Source organism: Cygnus atratus, chromosome 1, assembly GCF_013377495.2.
Source record: "Cygnus atratus isolate AKBS03 ecotype Queensland, Australia chromosome 1, CAtr_DNAZoo_HiC_assembly, whole genome shotgun sequence".
Taxonomy (NCBI): Eukaryota; Metazoa; Chordata; class Aves; order Anseriformes; family Anatidae; genus Cygnus; species Cygnus atratus.
In genome coordinates this window covers 58163188-58187580 of record NC_066362.1, presented here as the reverse complement: position 1 = coordinate 58187580, position 24393 = coordinate 58163188, and the positions used below count along the sequence as shown (strand labels likewise).

General features: G+C 40.1%; 1 protein-coding gene across 1 annotated transcript in view; it reads right to left on the bottom strand.

The window, feature by feature from the left end:
• The window catches only part of APPL2 (adaptor protein, phosphotyrosine interacting with PH domain and leucine zipper 2), a 36490-nt gene that overhangs the window by 6117 nt on the left and 5980 nt on the right, over positions 1-24393 (bottom strand). The window contains exons 3-13 of the mRNA XM_035563468.2: positions 15149-15208; positions 14577-14648; positions 11791-11878; positions 9585-9626; positions 9407-9465; positions 8279-8425; positions 5880-5962; positions 1889-2047; positions 573-761; positions 204-246; positions 69-125 (exon numbers count right to left, since the gene is read on the bottom strand). Of these exons, the coding sequence (XP_035419361.1) occupies positions 69-125; positions 204-246; positions 573-761; positions 1889-2047; positions 5880-5962; positions 8279-8425; positions 9407-9465; positions 9585-9626; positions 11791-11878; positions 14577-14648; positions 15149-15208 (999 nt within the window). The remainder of the gene's footprint in view (positions 1-68; positions 126-203; positions 247-572; positions 762-1888; positions 2048-5879; positions 5963-8278; positions 8426-9406; positions 9466-9584; positions 9627-11790; positions 11879-14576; positions 14649-15148; positions 15209-24393) is intronic.

The window sequence follows — 24393 nt, the reverse complement described above, 5'->3', positions numbered from 1 at the left end:
TGCCTTGTAAAGAACAACAGCAACGCAAGTTAGAAGGAATGGACTGAAATATGGAAACAAGCTCCTACCTCTGGATTGTCGGTGAGATATATCTGTCTGGAGATGTTGTTGATGGCACATATCCACTAGAAGGCAAAAATGAAACTCAGCTCTTCAAGCTCACTTGTATACAAAAATGACAAACATTAAGACAATATTTTTACCTCTTCATATTCCTTCTTGCTTTCTGCTTGAAGAGTTATACCCCTAAAATGTAAACATAGTGTATCAGTGCTAGCAGTGGACAGAAGGAATGTCTGGCTCCCAGTCTTATAATAAAGCCACCAAACTTTGTCTCTATTCACCATCAAAAGAACAAAAATCACAAATAAGCTGCAGCTAAAGCAGCTTTAAAAACTGCCTTTGCTTTTCAGGCAGTCGTGGGGGAGGATGGGAATGAACATGGTTTTAATTTGGAAACAGCTTTCTGGAAACCCAGAAAGGCTTACAATTACAGCAAGCGTGTTTTACACGACACAGCATCTGAAAGGGTAGGCATGGCCAGCTCTCCTCAAAGAAAACCTGTCTCATACGCTTTGCCCGTAGGAGTAGTAATCTGGAAGCAGTATCTTCTGTCTTCACAGTCTACAGCCATAACAGAGCAGTTGTCCAGGTCCTGAATCAATCCTCCAGCTACCGCTCCCCTCGGCTGACACATCAAGTTGCCACCTTGAGTGAAGAAATACAGTCTTTCCCAAGTTGTAGTCACCAGACCTGTTTTACTACAGAGAAGATGCAATGATAAAGACTCGTTGGTATTTAGAAATGACTCCAAATGACCTTACGAAACTTCAAACATACCCTGGTGCTAAAGTTGAACTTTATGTTCAACCCTGGACATTTTTTAATGATGAGTCTGTTTAGAAGTAAAAACATCACCTATTCCTAGCAGAGACTAATCCTTAATAAAAGCTGGAGAAATAAATCCATTCTAAACATCCCAAGTTACTGCAGAGAATCTTTTTTATCTCCTAGTTAAGGAATAAATGAATTGTTAGTACTGAGTAACTGACATGAAATACTAGTAAGATTGATTTAAAAAAAAGTATTTTCAGCTGATGAGCAGCATGAGCAGTTTCAAAACAGAGCCATCATAAGAAAAAGTGTCTTCTGCAAGTAGTACCTCATAACCCATCTCTTCCCTAGCTATGAAGTCCTTTCTATTATATTGTAATCCAGCTCTTAGAATGCTGCTAGAAACAAACAAATATCCAATACAAAGAAAAAAGAACAGAAAAGAAGATTACTAGTCAAACAGAAATGACCTGAAGCTTAATTAATTACATAGGCTGGGTTACTATATGCCACCAAACTCTGCTGCTGTATATACATAGCTCCTGCGGAAGGTGATGGAAGATTTTATTTGGAAAATCTGCAGAAGTAACTCTACGTATGGCATACATTCCAAGTTATGCACTTGCATTGTCCACAAAACTTCTAGTTATGCAAACAAGGTGGTTTATGAAAACCCGTATTAAATACAAAATATAGCTGTTCTTTGTAAACACTATGTTTTCATTAGCCCTAAGAATTGGGAACAATCTGAGCCCTGCCCCATAGGCTTCTAATTTTTAGCCAGCTGAACACAGGAAATATCCCTGAAGGTGAATTCATCCAGAAGTAAACTTCTGTGTTCAGGGAAACTGCCTCAAATGCCTCTAATTTGGTTTAAACTTCTAAAACATATTGTCAAAGATGACAGAAATACTTCGGAGCTGAGAGGTAAAGCTACCACAGTGAGTGAGGGGTCTAAAACTTCATTACCTGAGGAGTCTTCAAGATCTAAAACAAAAATATGTAGCAACAAGTCGGCAATTAAAGAAAGGAGCAAGTAGAACAGCCTTCTTACTTTCTAAGATTCAGGTAGCCAGCCTTCTGGATGAGGTTTCTATTGATAGCAGGTGAAGTTATATCAGAGTCTGGGGTGTAAACAGACTCATTAACTGAAATCAAGTCCTGCTGGGATACCCTCATTTTTTCAGCTTCAGCATCCAACTCCCCCTGTATGCTGGAAAACAAAACACATCCAAAGCCATCATCAGTCAATTTATACCAGGTTATAGCTAACATCCGTAACCCAACATGAACAAAAACACCAGTTGAGATCAAATATGAAAATCCAATTAAACGTAGAAAGCATTTGAGTAAAATCTCTTACTGGTTTGGTGAGTAATGAATGCAAAGATAAAATTTATTTTTAGAGTACATTTTATAGGAAACGTAATATAAGACTACATGCCCAGGGCTTTCTCTAAGGACTGGATAAATCCGTTCAGTTAGGAAAGAATGGAGGAAGCAGCATACAATAGGGAACTGCTCCCAAAAAACACCATCTGAGGCTGTAGAGACAAGATGCGTACACTCTGAAGATATTAACACTGGTTTAAGGAAAATATGGCTGTCTTTGGAGGCCGGTAGCAAAAGCACAGCCAGGATTTCCCCTTGCTCTTTATTTTGAAAGCCCAGCTTGAAGGTGTGTGAACTTGCTCTCAGTATGTCTCATATAGTAGCTATGCTTTTTTTCCCCTCCAATTTGTGTTGAACATAAGCATCTTCTTTCCCCAAACTGTATACAGAGATCAGAATTATTCTGTAAGCCTGAAATGAGTACACATGGCTTGTTGAGAATGAAGAGAGAAGTTTTTTTAAGACAGAGAGAAATCATCTAAAAGCAATGCATGTATGAGTTAACACGACTGAACACATACAAGTGGTGCTCTAATATAACAGCACAGTTCAAAGTAGGCTTTGCTATAGTATTCTTGGCTTTCACAGAACAACTTCTTATTCCTGCCATGGTGTAACACACTGGAATTCCTGCAAATTCTCCTAGAAGCCATTTCCAAGCACGTGAAGATTAAGAAGGCAACTGGGAGCAGCAAGCACAGATTTACGCCTGCCAACCCTGATTGCCTGCCGTGATGCGATGGCTAGCTTGGAGGATGTGAGGAGATGTTTGACTTGACATCAGCAAGACTTTTCACATGGTTTCCCATAGCATCCTTTTAGCCAAATTAGTGAAATACAAACTGGAGAAACGGACTACAAGACGGGTAGAAAACATGGCTGTTTTTGTAGAAAACATTAGGGTAGAAAACATTAAAGGGTTGTAATCGGTGATACAAAGCCCAACCGGTACTCAGCTGTTAGTGGTGTTTCTTTTGGACCAATGCTGAAGCCTACAGGTTTACAGTCTTTAATACGAGCTGGACAACAGGACAACAGCTGCACTTTCAGCAAGCACGAAGATGTCACCAGATTGGGAAGACTGATTGATAACTATGCTAGAGTGGAGGGCTGCTGTTCAGAGGAGCCTTGACAAGCTGCAAAATGGTGCTGTTTTGGTGCCCCAGCACACGAAAGCCAGAAGCAAATTAAACCAAGTCAAGTGAAGGGCAACCAAGGTGGTCAGGAGGGCAGAGCATGCGACATGAAAAAAGGCTGTGAGAACTGCCTTTCAGCCTTATGAAATGAAGGCTAAGAGGAGCTCTTACTGCTAGCTTAACTACTTAACGGGAGAGCATACAGCAGATGGAGCTAGACCTTTCTTGGAGGCATGCAGCAACAGACATGAGAGAGCAGACAAATTGTGGCAAGATACTGTATGTGTGTGATAGAGAGAAATACCTAAAACTGGACTGGATACAGCACTGAGCACTCTGCTCTAGCTGATCCTGCTCTCAATGGGTGACTGGACGAGACGACCCCTTGAGGTCCGTATTGCAGGAGCTGTCCTTTGACTTCCAGAGAAACAGTATCGGTACGTATTTGATTTCTTTATTAACTTTTCCATACTTTAGGAGTTATTAACTGCATCCGGGCTATTAGAAAAACTCAAGAGGTGGGAACGTAACAGTATTTGTCACTGCTTATCTTAGAAGGCCGTTAACCCTGGCACCTATGCTTTAAGCAACTTTAACCCCCTACTTGCATCCCAAGTGGTTAAACCTTTTGGAGTATGTGTGTACATGATACAGGCTGCACAGACCCTGTATTTCTTAAAAATAAAAACTGTCCTGGCATCTTCATGGTTCGTGAGACTAGAATCTTCTTCCTAAGGCTCATTTCTCTTCTTTCGCTGACAGAAAAGCAAGAAAAACTGAGAATTCTGAAATTATTTCTCCATGCATTTGTGGCAGCTAAACAAATCGGTTACTGAGAATATGTCAACGATTTCTCCTTTCTAATGTGTTTTGACACTGTTAGCAGTATTTACTGTGTAAACGAAAATACTTTTAAATATGAAGAGTCAGTTTCGCAATCAGCTTAAATAGATGCAAGACCACATCACTGCTGACATTTCTAGCTGCACAATGGCTCTCATCAGCTTGTTGTTCCAAATGAAAACAAATGTGACAAATAAAAAGCTTTTAGCCTGTTTAGCAAGCAGATCTGACTCACTGAAGCCTTGTGATCCCTAGCACTAAAGGAGGAAAGGATTGGGCAACAAGTTTTTCAGTGGCTGTGTAACCTTAAATAATGAAACCAACTTCTGTCGGTAACTGCTGAGCTGCAGAGTCAATCAAGATTTTGCAATCTTCTCTTTTGGGTTTTCCAAAGACATCACACAACATCACACAACTGCACTTTTTACATTTGAGTTGTGCTTTCCAGCTTTGCTGCATGAGAGAAAAAACATGAAAATCAGACTGAGCAAACCAATCGAGCAGCCTATTTTTGCTTCCATTCAGTATTGTGTACTGTCCAGAGTGCAAACCCACCCGAGTTTTCAACAAGGGCTTATTCTACAGCGACAATCCAATGATAAGATCCTAACTGTGCCTATAAGACACTGGCAGCATGCTCTACCTTTAATAACATACGCTATTTAAAGGGAGTTTAAAATCTGTCCTCCAATCTGTACAAATGCTATGTAGACTGTAGAGGAATTTATTTGAGAGTTGAGCATAAAAAGATATATAAATAAGCACAAAGATATAGGAAATAAAGAATCATTTGGTAAAAGAATCTCCTACACAGGGAGATTACTGGTAACACTGTTCTCAAATTAACAAGCATGCATTATTTAAAATGCCACCAGAGTCAGAATAAGTAGTGACTTGGACATACTCCAATATGAAAGGTACGAAGCAATAAAGCGAAGGATTCAGCCTAGTGTTCCAGTTGACTTAAAAGAAACGATGAGTGTTCTCTCTAATATGATTACATTTTAAATGTAAAGTTTATAACATTTACAAGGACTTAATTATAAAGAGAATGTCAATCTCCACTACAAAAAGAGGAGGATGAAGAGAGGGAACAAAGAAAAAATAATCTCAAAAGCAGGAGCACAAAAATGGGGCACTTTATTGAAATAGGGACTTAAACAATTCATGTTGAACTCAGTGGACTGATACAGGCTATTCCAGACGCAATGAGTATTGCCCAGGGCAAGGAGTTTTAGTTGCCTTGTGTATCTACAACATCAAACACTACAAGTCCTAAATCCTTATTTGGGAGGTTACTGTAACAACAATCCATTATTATTACAGAAGACCCAGCAAGTATAAACACCTCTAATTCAGAATGCACTTTAGCTTTATTATATTAATTCTATTAACCCATTGCAAAAAAGAAAGCATTTGAGCACTTTACAAGATACAGTTCCTGGCTATATTGTAAAAACACTGTGCAGTGCACTGACAGCACTTTCCTTTACATGCACAAGCACACCCCCCTTCCACCTGCTACTTTAACAAAATATGCCCCAAAATGCAATGCAAGCATGGAAGCACTCTCCTGAGCAAGAAACATGGGTGCTGCCTATTATGTCCTGAAGGTTTCAGTACTGTTGCTCAGAATTCAAAAGAACAACCAAAAAGAAGCAAAAGTATTGTTACCTTTGAACCATGTCTGAAACAGATGACAAAAAGCTGTCCATTCTTTTGGAAAACATCTCTGCTCCTTTCTTGAAAAAGTTGATCTGAAAAATACAAGTAAGGGAAACTGGAATCATCTTGGTTCTGGCAGACAAATAACAGATTGCTGGAACTGTGTTAACAGTGATCCCATTATGACTGATGCTTTGGGCTGGCAAACAAATATGTGATTAAAATGACTTTGTTGACTTCTTGTATTTTTCTCTTTTGCACCTTTCCACCTGTTCATGTACCCCATTACACACACAAGCTATTGGCTGCTGACAGGTACGTTTCCAATGAATTGCTGAATGACTGCCAAGAGGGAACAGGCAGCCTTCTCCTATAATAGCACCGTACAGAATTGGTTCTGTGCTGTCATGAGCCACTGCATGCAATGCCACCTTACCAAAAAGACTAGGACATAAATTGTCCATTAGATTTAGTAGTCCAACCTGGAAATTTATAAACTGCTACAGCAAAGTCAGACAAGAAAACGATGAAGTGTAGCTGCACTAGCGGAAGTCTCTAGGGCAATTGGTTATATCAACTACAGTTTTACCATGATTTTGTTCTGCTAAGGCCAAGTGCACTTTTTATTACAGATGAAGAGTCCAGTTAGCTGGTATGGCTCAGCAGGCATGCAGTAGCAGCAAAGCACTCAGTGTAGACTACCTTAGATTTCATTTCTGGCTGTGGGGTGCACAGTCATAGTTAGGAACTACTGACAGCTCTGTGAACCATGGACACAGGTAGTGGTGTGTGTGCAATTAATTCTTTTAATTTAAAAAAAAAAAGTGAGCTACTCCAGAAATAAATGCAAAAACATCAAAACAATTCTCTGCTGTTAAGCAATTTATTAGATATTTAATCCAATTTTACTCGTGATTCCACTCCTTTCCCCTATCTTTGGGGCATAGGATTCATCTTGCCTGTAACTTAGATTTTTGCAACTATGTTCTTGACCACAGACTCCCTTTACAGACAAAGGAGAGAAAGCAGACTCTCTTCAAGAATGATTCACCTATTTATTTCAGAAATCTACTGCAGGAGGGAAGAGCCCTACATTCCACTGACAATAATGAGAGACTGCCATGCCTATCTTAGACGCTGATGTCAGTTTTCAGTCAAATAGAATCACCGAGTCATTCAGGTTGGAAAAGACCTCTAAGATCATCCAGTCCAACTTTAACAAACCCTCTACACTAGCCATGACTTCTAAAAATTCCTTATGGCCTGCTCATTCTTTGGAAATGTGAAATATTAGACATGTTTCGAGCAATTAATAAAGAAAATACATACTTTAAAAGCTAATGGGGGGGGGTTCACAGTATTTAAGCATCAGTATCAACTGGCTTCTGGCTATTCAGTCATTCCTATGGCAACCTGAGACTTTCCTGTATAAAGCAATGAGAGATTTTTTTTTGCCAGATCAGCGAAGTTGTTTGGCTTCCATAAAAGGGAAACTGGTGCAGTTTTTTGCTCAGGATAAGTAATTATACACTAGAGAAGCAGTGTGAATTTCCATGGAAAGCAACTGAATTCTCTTTAAGTACCTACTTTATATAGGACACATTATCTGCAACAGTCACAGGACACTTGACACGGTGATCCAGGCTGCAATCTCAAACGGACCATTGCATTCATTTTTTCTATTTTCATGGCCCAATTCTCATTTTCCCTTATGCTTTCTTTCATCAGTGTTGAAGCACAACAGACACTTAAAATGGGCAAGTCATGAGAATCAAGTGCTGTGAAAGTACTAGTTTATTAATCTTCCTGACATCCCAGAGGGTCAGATTAACAGTATCACTGCTGCAATTTACAGATTTGAGAAATGTGCGTTCAGCCACTATATCAGATTGCTGGCAGAATAAAGATTAGAAACAGGATTTCCCAGACTTATGCTCAATCCACCCTACTGTTCTGTCCTTCTAGTTCTCCAGTGGATGCTCTGTTCCCTGTCATGTAAGCTCCTCATCAGTATGCTGAACATTATGTGCCAGGAGGGGAACTGCTACATAGGAGAGTTTGTGCAGACACAGAGTAAAGAGTAAAAGTACATGCTGTTGTACAGATAACTTAGCTGTGAAAATAATTAACCCCAGGCTGATTTTGCATACAAGTGCATGTAAATAAATGTATGTGTAATAGTACTTATTTTTCCCATTGCTATCTTTCCTGGATAGCTAAACATTCAACCATCTGCCACAAACAAAACCATTTGTTAGCACCTAGGCACGCTGAATAAAGCTGTTTTGTTTTCTTTTATTTTCATTTGTCAGCTCTCAAAAATAAATAAATAATTGAAAAAAAAGAGCTCCAATGTTTCACTTTCCCTGGGAAGGGTCTAACTGATAGAGTTGTTTTACTGCCCATACCTGTCCTCGTGTATATCCTAGCATAGGTTCCATCATTGCCACTCTCTTCCTGTACTGCAGAGCATTCAGGGCACAGTAATACTGCAGAGATGAAAGATGCTGCTTTCTCCTTGCATTTGCCACTTCTTTTGCCACTTCTGCCTTAAGCTAAACAAAAATTGATAAGAGGTTGGCAAAGTGTTATGGTGCATATGGATATATTTGCTGATTATTTTCAAATTATCTTTAAACAACAATCATTAAAGAACTTCTCCACATTAAAATGAAGGATGAGAAACTAACAAAGCAAATCCAAAACCCAAATCAACTTTGAGCCCTGCTCTGTCAAGATACTTCAGCATTTGGACAGTCCCTGTGACTACAAACTAACTCAACTACCACAACTAACATTCTAGACCTGATCTCAATGCAAGAGATTTATTTGCAGCTGAGATCACAACACAAGCCGGTAAGTGCAGAAAGCAGAGATGAATAATTCACAGTATGCTGTATCACATTCTGTTCTTCAGTGCACTTCCTTTGAAAGAGCATCCTGTAGAACTGAAGCACTCTTAAAGGATAGGGCCAATCATACATTTCCAGCATACAGAGGTATATTTTGGAATAGTGGTCCAGTGGGCAATGAAGAAGAAATGTAAAACAATCCCACCAACACGGTTTGGTGTACTGTAAATGAAATGACAATCCATACAGAGAAATCTAGCAGGAAGGCAGATGTGAAACAATGGTATGCTTTATAAATAGCAGACACAAGGCTTCATGACATGGTTTACAATGAATTGTACCAGTGATACAGCATCATCACATTAGCTGTACAACAGTAGGCCCATACAAATCTACTTATAGCCATTTGGATTCCATCTGTCTGAAGAGCTCCTCTGGACCTGAAGGGCTCTAGTTAAGCAAAATACTTGGTCATTTGCCTTACCTGGAGAAAACAGGTGTAACTTTGCTGAATTGATGTCTAAAAGCTTTGTGTCTGCTTAGAAGCTAAATCACAAGTACTCTTGAGCTAACATGGCTTTAACTGATGAATTCTCCAAAACTCGTAAGTGTATGTAAGGACTAGCTACAATGAAGACAGAACAGCTGATGAAAACTTTTCCTTTTCTCTTTCACGTTCTTTACCTTTTCATTTTCTTTCCTTTTCGGTAACCTGCTATACTTTGCCATGGACACGTCATGTTCTGTAGACAAGGAATATTATTTTTTTTAGAAATGTGATGTGTGTGTGCATAGATTAAAAATGTCTTCTGTGATATAACAGGTGCACACCATTAGAAACAAACAAAACCAGGAAACATACCATTGCTAGCAAGGCCAAAAAGATCCTTCAACGTGCTTACTTCTGGAAAAGAGAAATTGAATATTCAAAATAAAAACTGCTGTAAACACTTTGTTCAACTGAGATGACTTACAGCACTGTTAATACCTAAGTCATTCCAGTCCTTCCAAAGCAGAGATGCACACACAAGTCATGCCTATCTTGAAAAATATAATAAACCAGATCAGCTGGCTAGAGAAATTAATGGACAGATAGGAAAGTAAGAGTCGAGTTAGTTTATTTGACTGAGCAAGTTGTCACTATGAAAGATTCCTTATCTGTCAGTGTCATTTCCCAAAGCATCGTTTCACTATGCTTGCTATCACAAAAGGCCCTCCACTGCCTTAAAAGACCAGCAGTTCTGAACAGCCTGACAATGCCTAGATGATATCAAGAAATCTAATGAAGTCCTAGAGACGCATGAACTAAGCCCCTTCCCTGTACATAATCTTCATCAACGTGGAACTTTTTTTTGGCCAAGCTTCTCTGTGAAAAAGAAGTATTTGTCTAATCCACCCGATTGCTGGCTGTGATGTTGACATAACAAACATTGGCCACCAGTTTCTGATGCAGGTAGGAGGAAGAGAAACTAAACAGGCGACTCAACTTTCAGTAGTGTTGGGTACAAATCGCTTTCAGTTCCCCTATCAATGTACATTTAATTGGCAAAACCCTTCTCAGAAACCAACAAACTAAGCACATTCATAAGACCACAAGACCAGCTCTTATGCAACTCTGAAAAGAAAATGGGTAAACTGTAGGATGTCATCATGGTCTCTGATTATTTGTAACAACCTATTCAGAAATCAGCTTCATGTCACCTTTTTCTTCCCAGAACGCCTCCACATGATTCTAATGCAGAATGACAGAAATTCTTCCCATCTGTGACTAACTTGCACCTAAAGGTTTCTACAGTACTCAATACGTAACAAGATCAGAACTAAAACAAGAACACAGTTTATCTTTTCTGCTTCCTTGTTTAATCCTATGATGAAATTTCAGTATGGCCAATCCTCTGCTAAAATCTACAATCTAATCTCTCTAATCTACAGATTGTGTCAGAGCAAAACAGTGGTGGGGATGGATGGAGAGAATAAAAAAAAGATTTTGACATCCAGGTAAGCTGAATAAACTTTTGGTTTTTTGTCATGCACCAGCTGAGGCTTTGGTTGCATCTTCTTTTTCCGTCTCCTTTTATAAACTAGGGACAGAATCCATACAGATGGGACCAGATTCACTGCATCAGGGAGGCCACATTAAAGAGGTGTGAGAGCTTTTATAGAATCAACATCTGAGTACCCAAATACTGTTACATACTAGACACTAGATTATGAACAAGATACCCATTTTTATAAGTACCTTGGTATCTCCCATGGTTTCAAATAAGATGCTATGATATCTTAAACCTATAACAGTCACTATTTTGCTATTTATTTATTTCATCTCCCATCAAAATGATGTTTTCAAAAAATATATAAGCAGGAGAGTAAACTCAGCATGAGAAATGTTGGTTGTTTTTTTTTTTTTTTTTTTAGCAAACCCTGGAAATGCTGCAGTAAGAACTCATGTTTCTGATGCATATGTAGGTTACAGCGTCCTTGACCTCGACTATCAACTTGTCTCTTTTGAAATTACAACAAATGTTTGCACTCCCGCTTCACTGTTTAAGGAATTTCCAAGTTTGCACAATCAGGTTACTTGGAGCTACCCATGGATGGAAGGGGCTTAAAGAGAACTAATAGCTTATAAGGGAGGGAATATATCATACTATGAAGTTGAAAGAGCTTGTGATTTTTCAAACGACCCCAAACTTTGGAAGTGGGACAAATGTTGTTTGCAAGCCAGATACATTGCTAACTTTCCCTGCTTTAGGCAACTGTAACATCACTGGCTTCAGTGAAATTACACTCCTGTCAAAGTGGAGTGACCCAACAAAGAACAAAGTTGTATATTTTCAAACTTGCACCACACAAGGCATAACCTATACGTGGCGAAACTGCACTATTTATGTCTGAGTAAAAGCACACACCTGTAAAGGAAATTCTGTACCAGGAAAAAAAAAACAAAAAACAAAAACTTTTCTGTGAATTACCAGAAGAACAAATTATATGGCATTATGCCTTAGCTTATGACAAAATAAGCAAGAAGGAACACCAAGAGGAAAACTAAAATTTAAAATAAAACTTACCTGTGAGATCCTTTTCCCGAAACTGTATTATTGGGAGAACCATTGTATCTGCAAGCTGTTTTGCCAATTCAGAATGAAGAATATTGAGCTAAAACAGAGAATAGAGGAATGTTCTAAGACAGTATGTAAATAAAAAAGAATAACATACACTGTCACTGAACTCTCTGTAACTGGTGTTTATACAGACTAATAAAGCACATGTTGGTAACCTTAATCATGAGCAATACAAAATTCTTGGCAAAGCTCTCACCAAAAAAAAATTACAGAAGGTCCGGTGGTTTTATATTTCTACCATTTGGGATCAGAACTATCATATCAACACCACCAAGTGTCATTATCGTTCACAGAACCACAGAACTGTTTAGGTTGAGAAGGACCTCTTGAGATCACCTAGTCAACCTACCTTGCTCAAGTAGGGTCAGCTAGAGTAGGCTACCCAGGACCATGTCCAGTCAGGTTATAAGAAACTTCACAGACAGACTCCATAACCTCTTCTATTCATAATACTTGAACTCAAATGTCTCCTACTAAAATAAGTGACTCCTACGGTCTTTCTGCATGCATTTGTCAACATCAACATGCACTTTTCTCAGTAAGAATTAGATGACCACAGTGACCTTTCTCCACCAGAAAAGTTAGCACCAAATTCTACGTAATGCATCTTACTCCCATTTCCATGTAGGCTGAGGCAGACCAACAAGCCCCAGTGGTTAAACTATGACCACAATAATCACGTTACTATAATCGTTGTATTTTCCAACCTAGCATCTACCGCAGCTTTCTGGTGAACACTTAAGCACCCGCTGCAGGTTTTCATTGTAACCCCTGCTTCCTCAACACACATGGATGCACACAGATGCAAGGCGAGTTTTTAAAAAATCTTTTAAAGATATACATACACATAAGTATTTGTGTAAGATCTATGTATCTATGTATCTAACCTACAAAATATATTTCTCCCATGGAAGTAAAAGTATACAAACTCTTTCAAAAAAAGAAAAAAAGACCCGTGTTTATACATCACCTTACACAACTGAGTTCAGCCATCAGCTAGAGTTGTTAGGCCCTATAATAATAAAGTCAGCTTTGGAGGAACAAACTGCAGAGCGATGATCCACAGGAGAACCATCTAAATTAGAGCATGGCCCCAGCACTCTACAGCTTTTGAAGAACCACACCTGCCATTTGTGCCCAGCAGACAAAGATGTAAGGTACTTCCATGTACTTCAGTGCTTAAAACATATTTCTGTGAGACAGATGGGGATTTTGCACTAAGTGGTTAATTCCTGCCTACCGTTTTATAAGGATACAAGAATTTTTCATTTCCCACATGCTGTATTAGAGCAGTTCACTTGATGATTAATTCTAGTGAGTAACCCAGTGGGATTTCATCTGTAATTTGCTTCTATTAACCAGATTTTGTTAGGCTCTACACCACAGAGTTACAGTTCCACTTCCATGACTAGAATCTCCTTCCATCCAGGAAGGTTACCCAGGACACAATCACAACAGGCGCCAGTATTTTACCTTCACAGCATTTTCCTGTTGTGATTAGGGTTAGGTAGGTAAGGATGAAGTCAGTATTTCCCACTCAACAACACAGAACTAAACCAGGGCAACTCAACACCTGTAGAAAGGACAACTGGAAAAGAGATACAGGGGCTAGCTAACACACGTGAAAGGAGGTTGAGGAATGGAGCAGGTTCCTGTGATGGAAAATGTGACTAACAGAACTGAGCAGCAAGGTCTCCACTTTCAGCCCACAAAAGGGATGGTTCTCTTGTACCTGGGGAGGAGAATGTACTAGTTTTCATCTACTAATAAATACATCACCAACACAAGTACAAGACTTGTGACAGTAAATGCTCTTTTCAAGTATATCCTGATTGCACGCATGCAGCAGGATAAGGCTAAGGGCAAAATTAATCCTTGGAATTCCTCCTATTATATAATTAGAGTTACCCATGGAATGAGCACAGCTCTAAAACTTTTAACTTATTTTTTGCCCTGCAACCCTCTTTATTCTTGTCTCCCCAAAAGTACACCTCGTTATAGCCCTTTGCCTTCTAAGTGAAGGTTAGAAGTAGACTAAAGAACAGCACTTGTCTCATGACACACAGTCCTGCTCACACCAGAGAGAATGATGTAACAAACGATACTGAAGCAATAAGAACCCAGACACTGACATTAGAATGAAATGTTATATGGGCAGGTCTAACAAGAGCACATTTGAGAAGACACCTGCTACTTAGCCGCAACCTATGGAGGGAGTGTAGAAGTGTTCAGCACATACAGCTGTAGTAGCTAACCTGCCTTCAGCAGACCTTTCTGCAGCCTCCCCAGACACCTTTGGATTCTCTGTGATCCTACAGTAAATAAGCTGCAACTGTACCACTGCACAGCTGTTCTGTGCCCATCCCTGGATGGTTTGGGCTCAAACTGCAGTATTCAAAGCTTGAAAATATAATTTTTTTCCCAGTCTACCTGAAACATGTCCTGATTCAGTCTCTTTTCTAATTCCCCTATTTAGTAAGTTCAGCTTTGCTCTGCGAATAGCATGTACGAGGAAGCCACGGACCCAGCTCTAGTGATCTGCAGATCTAAAGAGACCACTACTAAAAGGTGGTATTATACTTCTTTCCACCACTGCTTAAATGATTCTATAAAACTCTCACACAATCTGTCCTTCAGAGGGAAGGCTCAGAACCAAAAGGGCAAAGATCAAAAGAAAGAGCTCCAATATCCCATTAACATTGTAATAATAGAATAACAGCAGTTCAAATTACCTCATCCACAACTTTTGAAAAGTAATGAAGGGTGGATATCACTTCTTCATCTCCTTTCCCTAAGGCAAAATGCTGAAAATAGAAACAAGTACTTGGTTAGTAAACCAACAAAGCTGAGTATAAGACACAAGAAGTGTTTTACTACAAAGGTAATAAATACTTTTACAAAATGCAGTAAAACTAAATGGAAAAACAATAACTCAATATATATATTCTTTACGCACTGCTACTCTTGTTTTAAATTAATGGATTTTGGACAACATGCAATTAATGCTTATTAGATTCATTTTAACATTATACAGTAGGAACAAACTGGCTTCTATCTTCGTAAGTTTATTAACTCACATTTTGCACTTTTTTTTGTCTTGTTTTTGTATTGTTTTTTGTTTCTTTTAATTTTAAAGACGCTGAGAAGTGACCCAATTCCCTTGAAGATCCTGGGGAATTTTACAACAGCCTTCACACGAAATCAAATAGATCCAATGCCCTGAGCACTTCTGGAAACCACACTCTTTGAAGAGGCTTCTTTTCAAGTGTGGACGAATAAATCAGAGGCACAATGTTGAACATACCTGCTTTTCATAGGCAAGGAGCTGCTTCGAAAGCTGTTGTGTGGCAAGACACATTTCATTCTACAAACAAAAGTTACACATTAATACAAATAATGACAAATTTTTAGCTCTGCTGTTACTACTATTTCATAACCAGCCTCTTGACTGAATCTGCAACTACTCAAACATTCAGTTGCATGTAAACAAACAGTCCAAACATACCTGCACAGAGAAGCAGTAGTATCAGGTACATTTCACACATAATCAACACGCAGCTTATTTCAGCTTAACCTCTTTGAACACAGGTGAAATTTGTCATTTTGTTTTCTTCCAAGATAGAATCAGAACGACCTCAAACATGTAAGCTGTCATACTAGCATAACAATGTTTCATATTCATTAATCATCTTTCTCCAAAATCTACAGGAATAAAGAGAACCCACAGATGTGCCTTTATATAATGTGATCACGCTCAGGGAACGTACTAATATAATTAAACTGCATTAAGTTGATACAGGAGTACAAGACGCATGTAATTCTGTGCTCTTATGGCTAAACTGCCCAAGGAAAGTACACACATCCTTAAGAGTTAAGCAAAGCAAGACTTGTAGGGAGGGTGCATAATTTTGCTTGACCTCGCTAGAAGAAAATACAGCCAAGCATTTGGATACATCAGCTTTTACTCGGTATATTCACAACACTAGTAAATCAACTGTTGTGGCCCCATTTGTTAGCAATGACTTAAAACTGGGGAAGAAAAGAAAAAGGGAGCAGGGGGAACTCAGATCTGTCTCAAACTTTGTCAGATTGGTAACTCTTCCTTGGTAACATAGAAAATTACTCACTTGTAATTTCATTTTAAACTTTACACATTTGGAGGGGGGAATAAAATATGTTAAGGCCATGGAGAGTTCATAAAACTCAGGGCAATCTCTGAACTGCTTTTATAGCACCCTTTTTCTGGGGCTGGTATACAAAACCATTAAAACTGGGACAGAGTTTGTGTGCTCCCTCCCTCACCACCCTGAGCAAGCAAAGCATGGCAAAGTTAACCATCTGGGCCAGAAACAGCTTTACTTTGGCCTCATGCCACCTCTGACATACTGCATTACAGCCTGCTGCTTCTGCACCACTTTGGCATGCCAAAAAGGAGTGCTAATCCGGACAGCAAGGCTTGTCCCAAATGTTCAGCCAGAGTCTTAGGTGTGCCCAAGAGCACAGAAAGAAAAAAAGAGGCATAGCCACAGCAGCCTACATAACAGCAGCTGTACGTGAATAACTGCACTGTAAGCACACAGCAGAAGAAGGATGAGCTAATTCTGACAATCTTAAAACACTTGGGCAATAACACTCACAGGTGGCTGGAGATGTGAGGGCAGAGGCCCTCCAAGTCACAAACAAGGGCTCAGAACTGGAGTTAATCTGGGCCCAAATTCAGGTCATGTGCACCCCATGACTATTCTCACCATTCCCACAACAGGGGATTATTCTAGTCTTGTTTCTTGTCTCAGACCAATTAGTAACAAGCATTACAATTTCATAAAGTAATAATACCCAGGATTCATGCAAGATTTGCAGGTTATACGGATTGTGAAGTTTTCAGCGTGAAAAGGCTTTACACAAACACTTGGCCTTTAAGTATTTCCCAGGCCAGTGGATGAAAAAGGAGGCTGTGCCTTCCGAGTTAACAAACCTTGTTAAGGGCTCCGGGAAGGATGGAATAAGCCTTAACTATCTGCCCCCAGGCAGTAAGGACACTTGAGAGACCAAAACCTTCAAAGCTGGCGCTGGCAAGCAGTGACTGGATGACAGGAAGGATGAGACTCGCTCCGTGTGGACTGGTGACATTAGAAGGGTGTGCTTGTTTGTGTGCATGTGGCTCGAGTCCAGAGATGGATTTAAGACTACAGAAAGCAGCAGAGGTTCTCAGGCATGGGATCTTCTCCGTCAATGTCAAAGATGAAGCTGAGTAAAAGCTTTAAGAGTAAGTCCTCGCACAGCAGCTGTGGTGCTATCTGTTAGTTTTATAGCTGGATCAACGTGAGAGGAATCTTTTGAAATAATCTGCATTTAGAAACAAGCCTTTTTCCCCCCTTTGTCTTAGTTCATTTGTTCCTGCGGTCCTGTTTTGAAAATATAGGTTGGTGGCTCAAACTTGCCAACATTAAAAGCAGCTTCAGAATACTAGGCTGACACCAAAGGTATCATATTCCTTTGTGTTAGCCATCCTCAAAGCTTTGACCAGTTTGATTTTTAAGATTACCTCCTCACCCTCCTTCCGCATCCCAATGATATCCAAAGAGTAAAAAAGAGCATTGTTACTCGTTGACATGAGGCAGTTTGAGAGTGGGCAATACAGAGAGGCGTGGAAGAAGCATCTTCCAGCGATCACCGCTCCCCAGGAGAGGTCTCTAGTATGTGACAGGATAAGAGGGAGAATACACACACCCAGAGTGTCTCATGGGGCTATAAGTTAACATCACGTCAAGTATACAATCAGGTGACAACAGCCACATAGAGACCCCAAGCAGACATCCATGGCATGCTACCCCAGGTCCAAAGCGATGGAAGGGCCTGACATAAAATTTCCTTCAAAATTTTGGGCTGACTTTAGGCCAACAGCTCCACATCCCACTTATGTCCCATTGATGCCAGCAGGACACATCGCTCATGCCTCTTACTGGATTGGTTCTGTGCGTCAAAACACCATGAGCAAGCTTCTTACTCAATCCCTGCCCACGTGGAGGAGTTAATCCTGGGCCCTTCCCTCCTCCCTCCCTGCCTCTTTGTAACTCTCTCTGCCACTAGACATATCCACCACAGCACACACACAAAACAAACACTTGTAAACAATTCAAATTAAGCTGGTGAATTTAAACACAATCATATTGCATAAGGAACAGGAAGCAGGCAAAGTGCTCTGCTGACCTAGTGGTAATACCGCATTGCTAAACGCACTAATCTGGGAAAGTTTGGTTAATCCTCCTCCCATTTGTTCCTAACCAGCCTTCTCCTGCCCCCCTACTGCCACGACTTACCAGTCTCAAGACTTAGAAGTTATTTGGATTGCCTCAGCTGATAGATCCACTGAATCTAGGCAAATCATTTTATCGTGTTTCAATCTACTTCCAAAATATTTTCCTATACAATATAGCAACATTCACTTCCTTTATCCTGAAGTGACTGAAATTCAGTAGACCATAGCAAAAGAAAAGCTATTTTACAGACCCAACCGCTTACTCAGCATCTCTCCCACATTAACTCGAAACTTCAGAATTCATCAAGCATTTCTGGAGTGGGAAAGCTATTGATGAAATGATAGTTTCAGGCAGAAAACCAAGAGAAACCTGAACAGAAATCCAGACATTCTACATGCAGGCAAAATTAACCAGTACTGGGCCTTACAAATTCATTAATTTTCATTAGATGATTTTATACATCAGGGAAAACACCACTGCAGCATTAATGCAAAAAGTACACTAGAAGAACAGACTGAAGATCTGGACACAAATAGGTATCCAGCAGACAGTTATGATCACAGATAAAATCCTGTACTTTTTAATTGAAAATAAACAAACAAACAAAGCCCATGGCTGGCAAGCTAGGACAATCCCCAGTAATACGTTTTCATAAAGTTCACTAACACCAGTTCACATAATAAGGTAATGGGAGTGGTGTTTTGAATACAGCATTAATCCACCACAAATAAAAACCCAGCAGATTAAAAAACGTTCTGTCAAATTCTTGGGTTACTTCAGTACCTCATCCTGCCTTCAAACAAGTCAGCAACAAAATGTCCAACTGTTGTTTTCTGATCTAGCACCAGAGCAAAGGCATGCGATTTTCTGAGCTGATTCCACCTTTACAATTACCACTTTTATTCACCAAGCTGTTCGTATCAGGAGAGACTGATTTTTCTGTAACCTGTTTGTAATAAAATCTTCGCTGTATTGACCATTTACCAGTGAGGCAGTCCATCATTTTTTAGAATCTCTTTCTTGTATTTTCCAAAGCAAAACCAGAGGGCCAACACATTAAAGTCAGAAGATATTTCTACAGACAGTTTTCTAACAGACTTCAGATTTGAGGTCATGTAAAGGATTAGGTTGAGCTATAAATTAACTTCTAAAGACAGAGAGAGCTATTCCATCACATCCACTTCCAATCCCAATATAATGAAGCTTTCTGCAAAGCTACTTTCCTACCCCAGCTAAAGCTGGCATTTTTAAAACTCTGCAAGTAACCAGCACACAGAACTGCCAAATGCTTCTTCATATGTAAACAAGCAAGAGACTGGAAAATGCATTTATTCATGCAGTCTGTATGTGCAGAATGACACGTAGTAAAGTCCGGCTTACATTTGGGAAAGCTTAATGCCTGATAAACGAGGAAAAAAAATCAGGCAGGTGGTTGAGAGAGGAGGTCCACAAGGCAGTTGCAGGCTTCTCATCCTTTCAGAACTAGGGAACACACTGACCTTCAAAACCAGACACAGCACAGAAAGAACTGGGTCTTGATATGGCTGTTTTATGCATCTCTGTCTACATGCGCATGTTATCTTCCTACAAAATATAATTTTCGAGCAGTCTGGTAAGTGTTACAGTCCCACACATTTAGGTTTCCATATTAAATTGCTTGGAATCTTGAACCCCATGTTGAGAGAAGCTAAGCCTCACTGGGGTGCTCAGGCTGCCCAGCACTTCACAAGATCAGGCTAAAATACAGTTTGCCTTGCTGCTGATTCACAGCATGGCATTCAGTCCTCACAAATGCGGTAAGTTCAGCAAAGGATCATCTAACAGCTTGAAAAAAAAAAAAAAAAAAAAAAGAGCGCCAGTCAAAACTCTGCTGTAAAACAGCAAAAGCAGCCACCGTAGGATGTCTAGTTAAGTAGGGAAAGAATCTTCAGTTTCCTGCAAAACAGCTCCCGTCAGCAGGGCATCTATATATTTACGCTTCCTCGCAGTACTCAGGTCTCCAGATCCTGCTTAGCGCAACGTTGGCTTGCTTCCAAGCATGGTGGCTCCCACTTCATCAGCAGTATTAACATCAACTCCCAAGGCTTTGTAAACGCATTAGTTCTCAGGGGCTAATACCCTTTACCTGTTAGCAGCATATGGTGAATAAACCTCAAGAACTGCACAGGTATATGGTGCAAACCTCCACTGAAAAAGGAACAATAATATATACACTATTTTGCAGAAGTCATTAGATGGTAAGATCAAACAAGAAGCGCTGTTGAAAAATGCAGACACAAGGTGTCACGAATTTGGGGAGGAAAATAACAGTTATAAAGCACTACTTAAAACAGTCCTGGAAAGATACAAGCCGTCCTGATACCTAGTAATGCGGTGCATATAAACCAAGGCTGTTTCATAATTGTTGAGAGTTTCCTTAAGAGCCTGGCCATAAAGCTGCCTTACCCATGTGACTCTGGAATCACAAGACAACTGCTCGCAGAGACACTGAAGCCGAACAGAATTACTCTTCACAATTCCCATGCTGTTCTCTCTCTGGATATATTGCCAAAGGCAACATGGGTTTATTTTGATTCCCTTTCTGCCATCGCTGTTTTCAATATCTAGACAGATTTACCGGAAATAACGAGATGAAACTTCTCTCCAAAGACATAATACATCTTATTTTCCTCTAATTTGCTTAACTGTTTATCCCTTCTAATAGTCCGTAGAGACACAACAGCCTCCTGAGTTCTTAAACGCCATTCCTTTTCATTATGTGAAGATCCCACGTAAGCTGTTTCTGTAGTATGATGAAGAAGTAGAGATGATGGCAAAGCTCTGAAAATAATTTACTGTGGCAGTGGGAAGCCGGGAATGTGAACTGGGCACAGCTTGGTCAAACCCTGTTGCAAGAGCTTCAGCATGCAACCCAGTAAATTAAGTCCCTGCTTGCTGCATTACATACTGCTCAGGTAATAAGATGTCCAGAACAATTAACACAGCATTCTCAGAAATCAGACAGCGGCAATGCCAGATGTAGCATGAGGGTTTGCTTGCAAGGAGGAAGAACTACAAGACCAAAATCCATAAGAAATATTTCTTCTCTAAGACCATCCATGCGATGAACTACTTCAGGGTTCTACAGCACAGATGGGAGAACAGAACTAGAGCAGGAAGCACAGCACGTACTCACACGGACGTGGTTTATTCGAAGAAGAAATATAAAAATGCTTCTCCGTATTTACACACACGGGCTTGTCAGAGCTACCGAGTCTTGCTCCTCGAGCACAGCTCATACGTTTGGCTCCTGTGACCTTTTCCCTAACCACAGCACCACACGCTCACCTGCCTTGCAGCATCGCAGCCTGAGGGTCTTGCACCCAAAGGAGAGCTGCTGAAGCCCACCACCCAGCTGCAGCTTAGGGTTACGGCCCTCCTGCACCACCTGGCCCCACGTGCCTCGGCAGCACGTCCATCACCAAACGCCTCCACCCCACAACAGGGTGCTGCCACCCTTGGGACAAAAGCAGCTCCAAGTCACTTCAAAGGTCTCTCTACTGCCTTTACTGAAGCCCATCCCAATAAATGCACCCATCCCAACAACTGCTCTGCTGTCACTGGAAGAGCAGCTGGCACTAAAGGCACGTTAAATGAAGTCCTGCTTGAATACCTAGCATTCTGAAATGTAAGAGCCCCAGCACATAGCCAAATTCCTCTAGCTTCAAGAAAAAAAAAAAAAGGAGGGAAGGAGGAGGAGTTAATAGTTTAAGAAAAAAGAAAAGGAGTTTTCAAAAAAATCCTGCTTTCCAAGTGCTCAAAAAAAATCCCTGGGCAAATACTTCTATCTTTCTCGCATTCCTTTCCAAGGCACTGATCCAAGCATTTAGAGCAGCTTGAGCTGTCAATTTACAAACTTACTGCTGCTCTGCACACAAAGCAGGGTTCTGGGACAAATATAAGTGTATATCCAGATGGATAATTAACAGCTTTCAGTTGGTACTAATTGCAAGTCCCCTGAGACTCTGCACTGCTCCATTAAGAACCATCAACTATTGTTATTCGATCACAAGCTATAGTGGTTTGAATTACAGGAAAACCCAAGTTTTCATCACAAAGAAACACCAAAATTCTAGTAAACTTCTCCAGGACATCTTGAAAATATCAAGACAAACCTGGGAGATTTTAAAGTTCAGAACACAGTTAGAAAGAAAAAGAGATTTACATTTTGAAGACTGTAGTAACTGTTTTCAGAGGGCATAAACCCTGATTTTTCAGTACTGTAGACCAGTACAACCCACTTCTGTCCTGTCCAACTGCCACAGCTGTGATTCCAGCCATCTTTATGGCTGTGCAATCAGAACTTTAATCACTACTTCAAAGTAGGTCAGTCACTGAAATTCCTGTTTTACAGATAAGGAAATAAGAGCAGGGGATGACAGTGACTTTGCAAAGACAAAGCAGTTGGGAAAATAAAAAAGGAAATTCAGAATCTGTCTTCTCACTACTCTCTACTTTTACATTCCCACTACTTAATCTCATTCCCTCTCAAAAGGAAAAGGTGCTGGGAACACCTCCTAGTGTGCAGATAATGAGGCCCAGACAGTGGGTCTCCTACCAAAAGCATCAGCAAAAGTTTATTTTCTCTTGTGATGAGGCAGCAAAGAAATATTGCACCCTGACTCTTCTTAACCCTCCACTCAAGTTTCAGTGGTGCATATTCAGTGTTTCAATTCTCTTTCCAGGGCAAGTGCCATCAAAAGTTTTGTAGCAAGTAGTGTGCATCTCAAAAACTGAAGGTGAATTCAGTCTAGAAGAGTGTATTCCTTCAAAATATTCAGAAACAGCTCCTTAAAAGGATACACTGACATTCACAAAGCTCAGTAAAATCAGTCAGAAATCATTGTTATCCTACACAGCACCAACAATGTAGAACTAACCACTATAGTATATGGCTAAATTCATTGTTCCCATTAATTTTTATTTAAAAATCAGAATTTTGTCCCAATTTTATTGTACTTAAATCTCATGCAAGAATATCAAGACTTTTTAAAGCACATAAAGGGAAAAAAGGTTTCAGCTTCCTTTTCCACTTATATAATTCATATGACCTATTGCTGCTTGCTTGTTAATGCAGTGTCATTTTTTGCTACTGTAGTTCTGGGTCCCAGGAGCACAAACCCAAAACGAAGTCACAACACACAATTCCCAAGGAATTAAATGGCAGAAGTAGCAACAGTACTGACACTAAACACTAAGCCAACATCCTTGGTAAAGTCTCCAACTCTGGCCACTAAACCTGGATTTTCCTAAGTCATTGTTAAGTGCACCCTTACAAAGACTTTAAAAAAAAAAAAAAAAAAAAAAAAACCTGCTATGTGCTCCCCATCTCAAAATGGCAACAAATATTCTATATTTCAAGGCACGCATCTAATGTTCACAAGTGATTGAATATTTAGATCAAACTAAAGCAGGAACTGAGCAGGAAGAAAATGGCCAAGAAATGCTATGAAAATGCAAAAGACTCAGTAATATTGCAAAGTACAGATGGGTAAATGCGCTGATATAGTGAGAAGAAAGAGGAAATGTCATAACAGTGGGGCAACAGAAATAGAGATGGCTAAAAACTGAGATGGAAAGGAAGAGGCAAACAAAAGCAGACAAAGCATTTTTTCATGAATCACAGTAAAGGCACTGCTTCCTAAAACTGCATCTGAAAAAGGCATCAGCAGGGGAAAGAGACACACGGTCCACAAGCTGAACACTTAACAACCAAACCATATTTACCCTCTGATTTCCTTCTTCCACCTGTTTCAATCCTACCTGCTCTTTGGCCTCACATTTCCACCATCCAACAGGCCAACACTCTCTTAAAGCTCAACGACACTAACAAAATGCCCATCACAAACTTTGAGAGCTGATTTTTATACCACCTCTCCAGCCCCTGGCTATGTACTGTATTGTTTTCTGAGCATCTGAGCTGTGCTGCAAGTCTCTGATTGCTCTGCATTTGCACAGGATCCAGGACATTAAGACTAGATCTTCAAAGCCGGATCTTCCAGGTGTAAGTATTTAGACCCTCAGCAGACTGCTTTTGCTTCCCAGTCACACTGCACCAGTCAGCCCAAAGAGCAATCCCACCAAATGGGCATATACTTGCACTAGCTATACAGCTGATTACTGATAACGTAAGATGAGATCAGGCACTCAGTCTCCCAGTACGTTCCAAGCACTCTTGTTCCTCTCATCTTTCCATTTTCTCTGATGTACTGATTTAAGAATAGGAAAACTGTTGCTACTTAGGAACTCA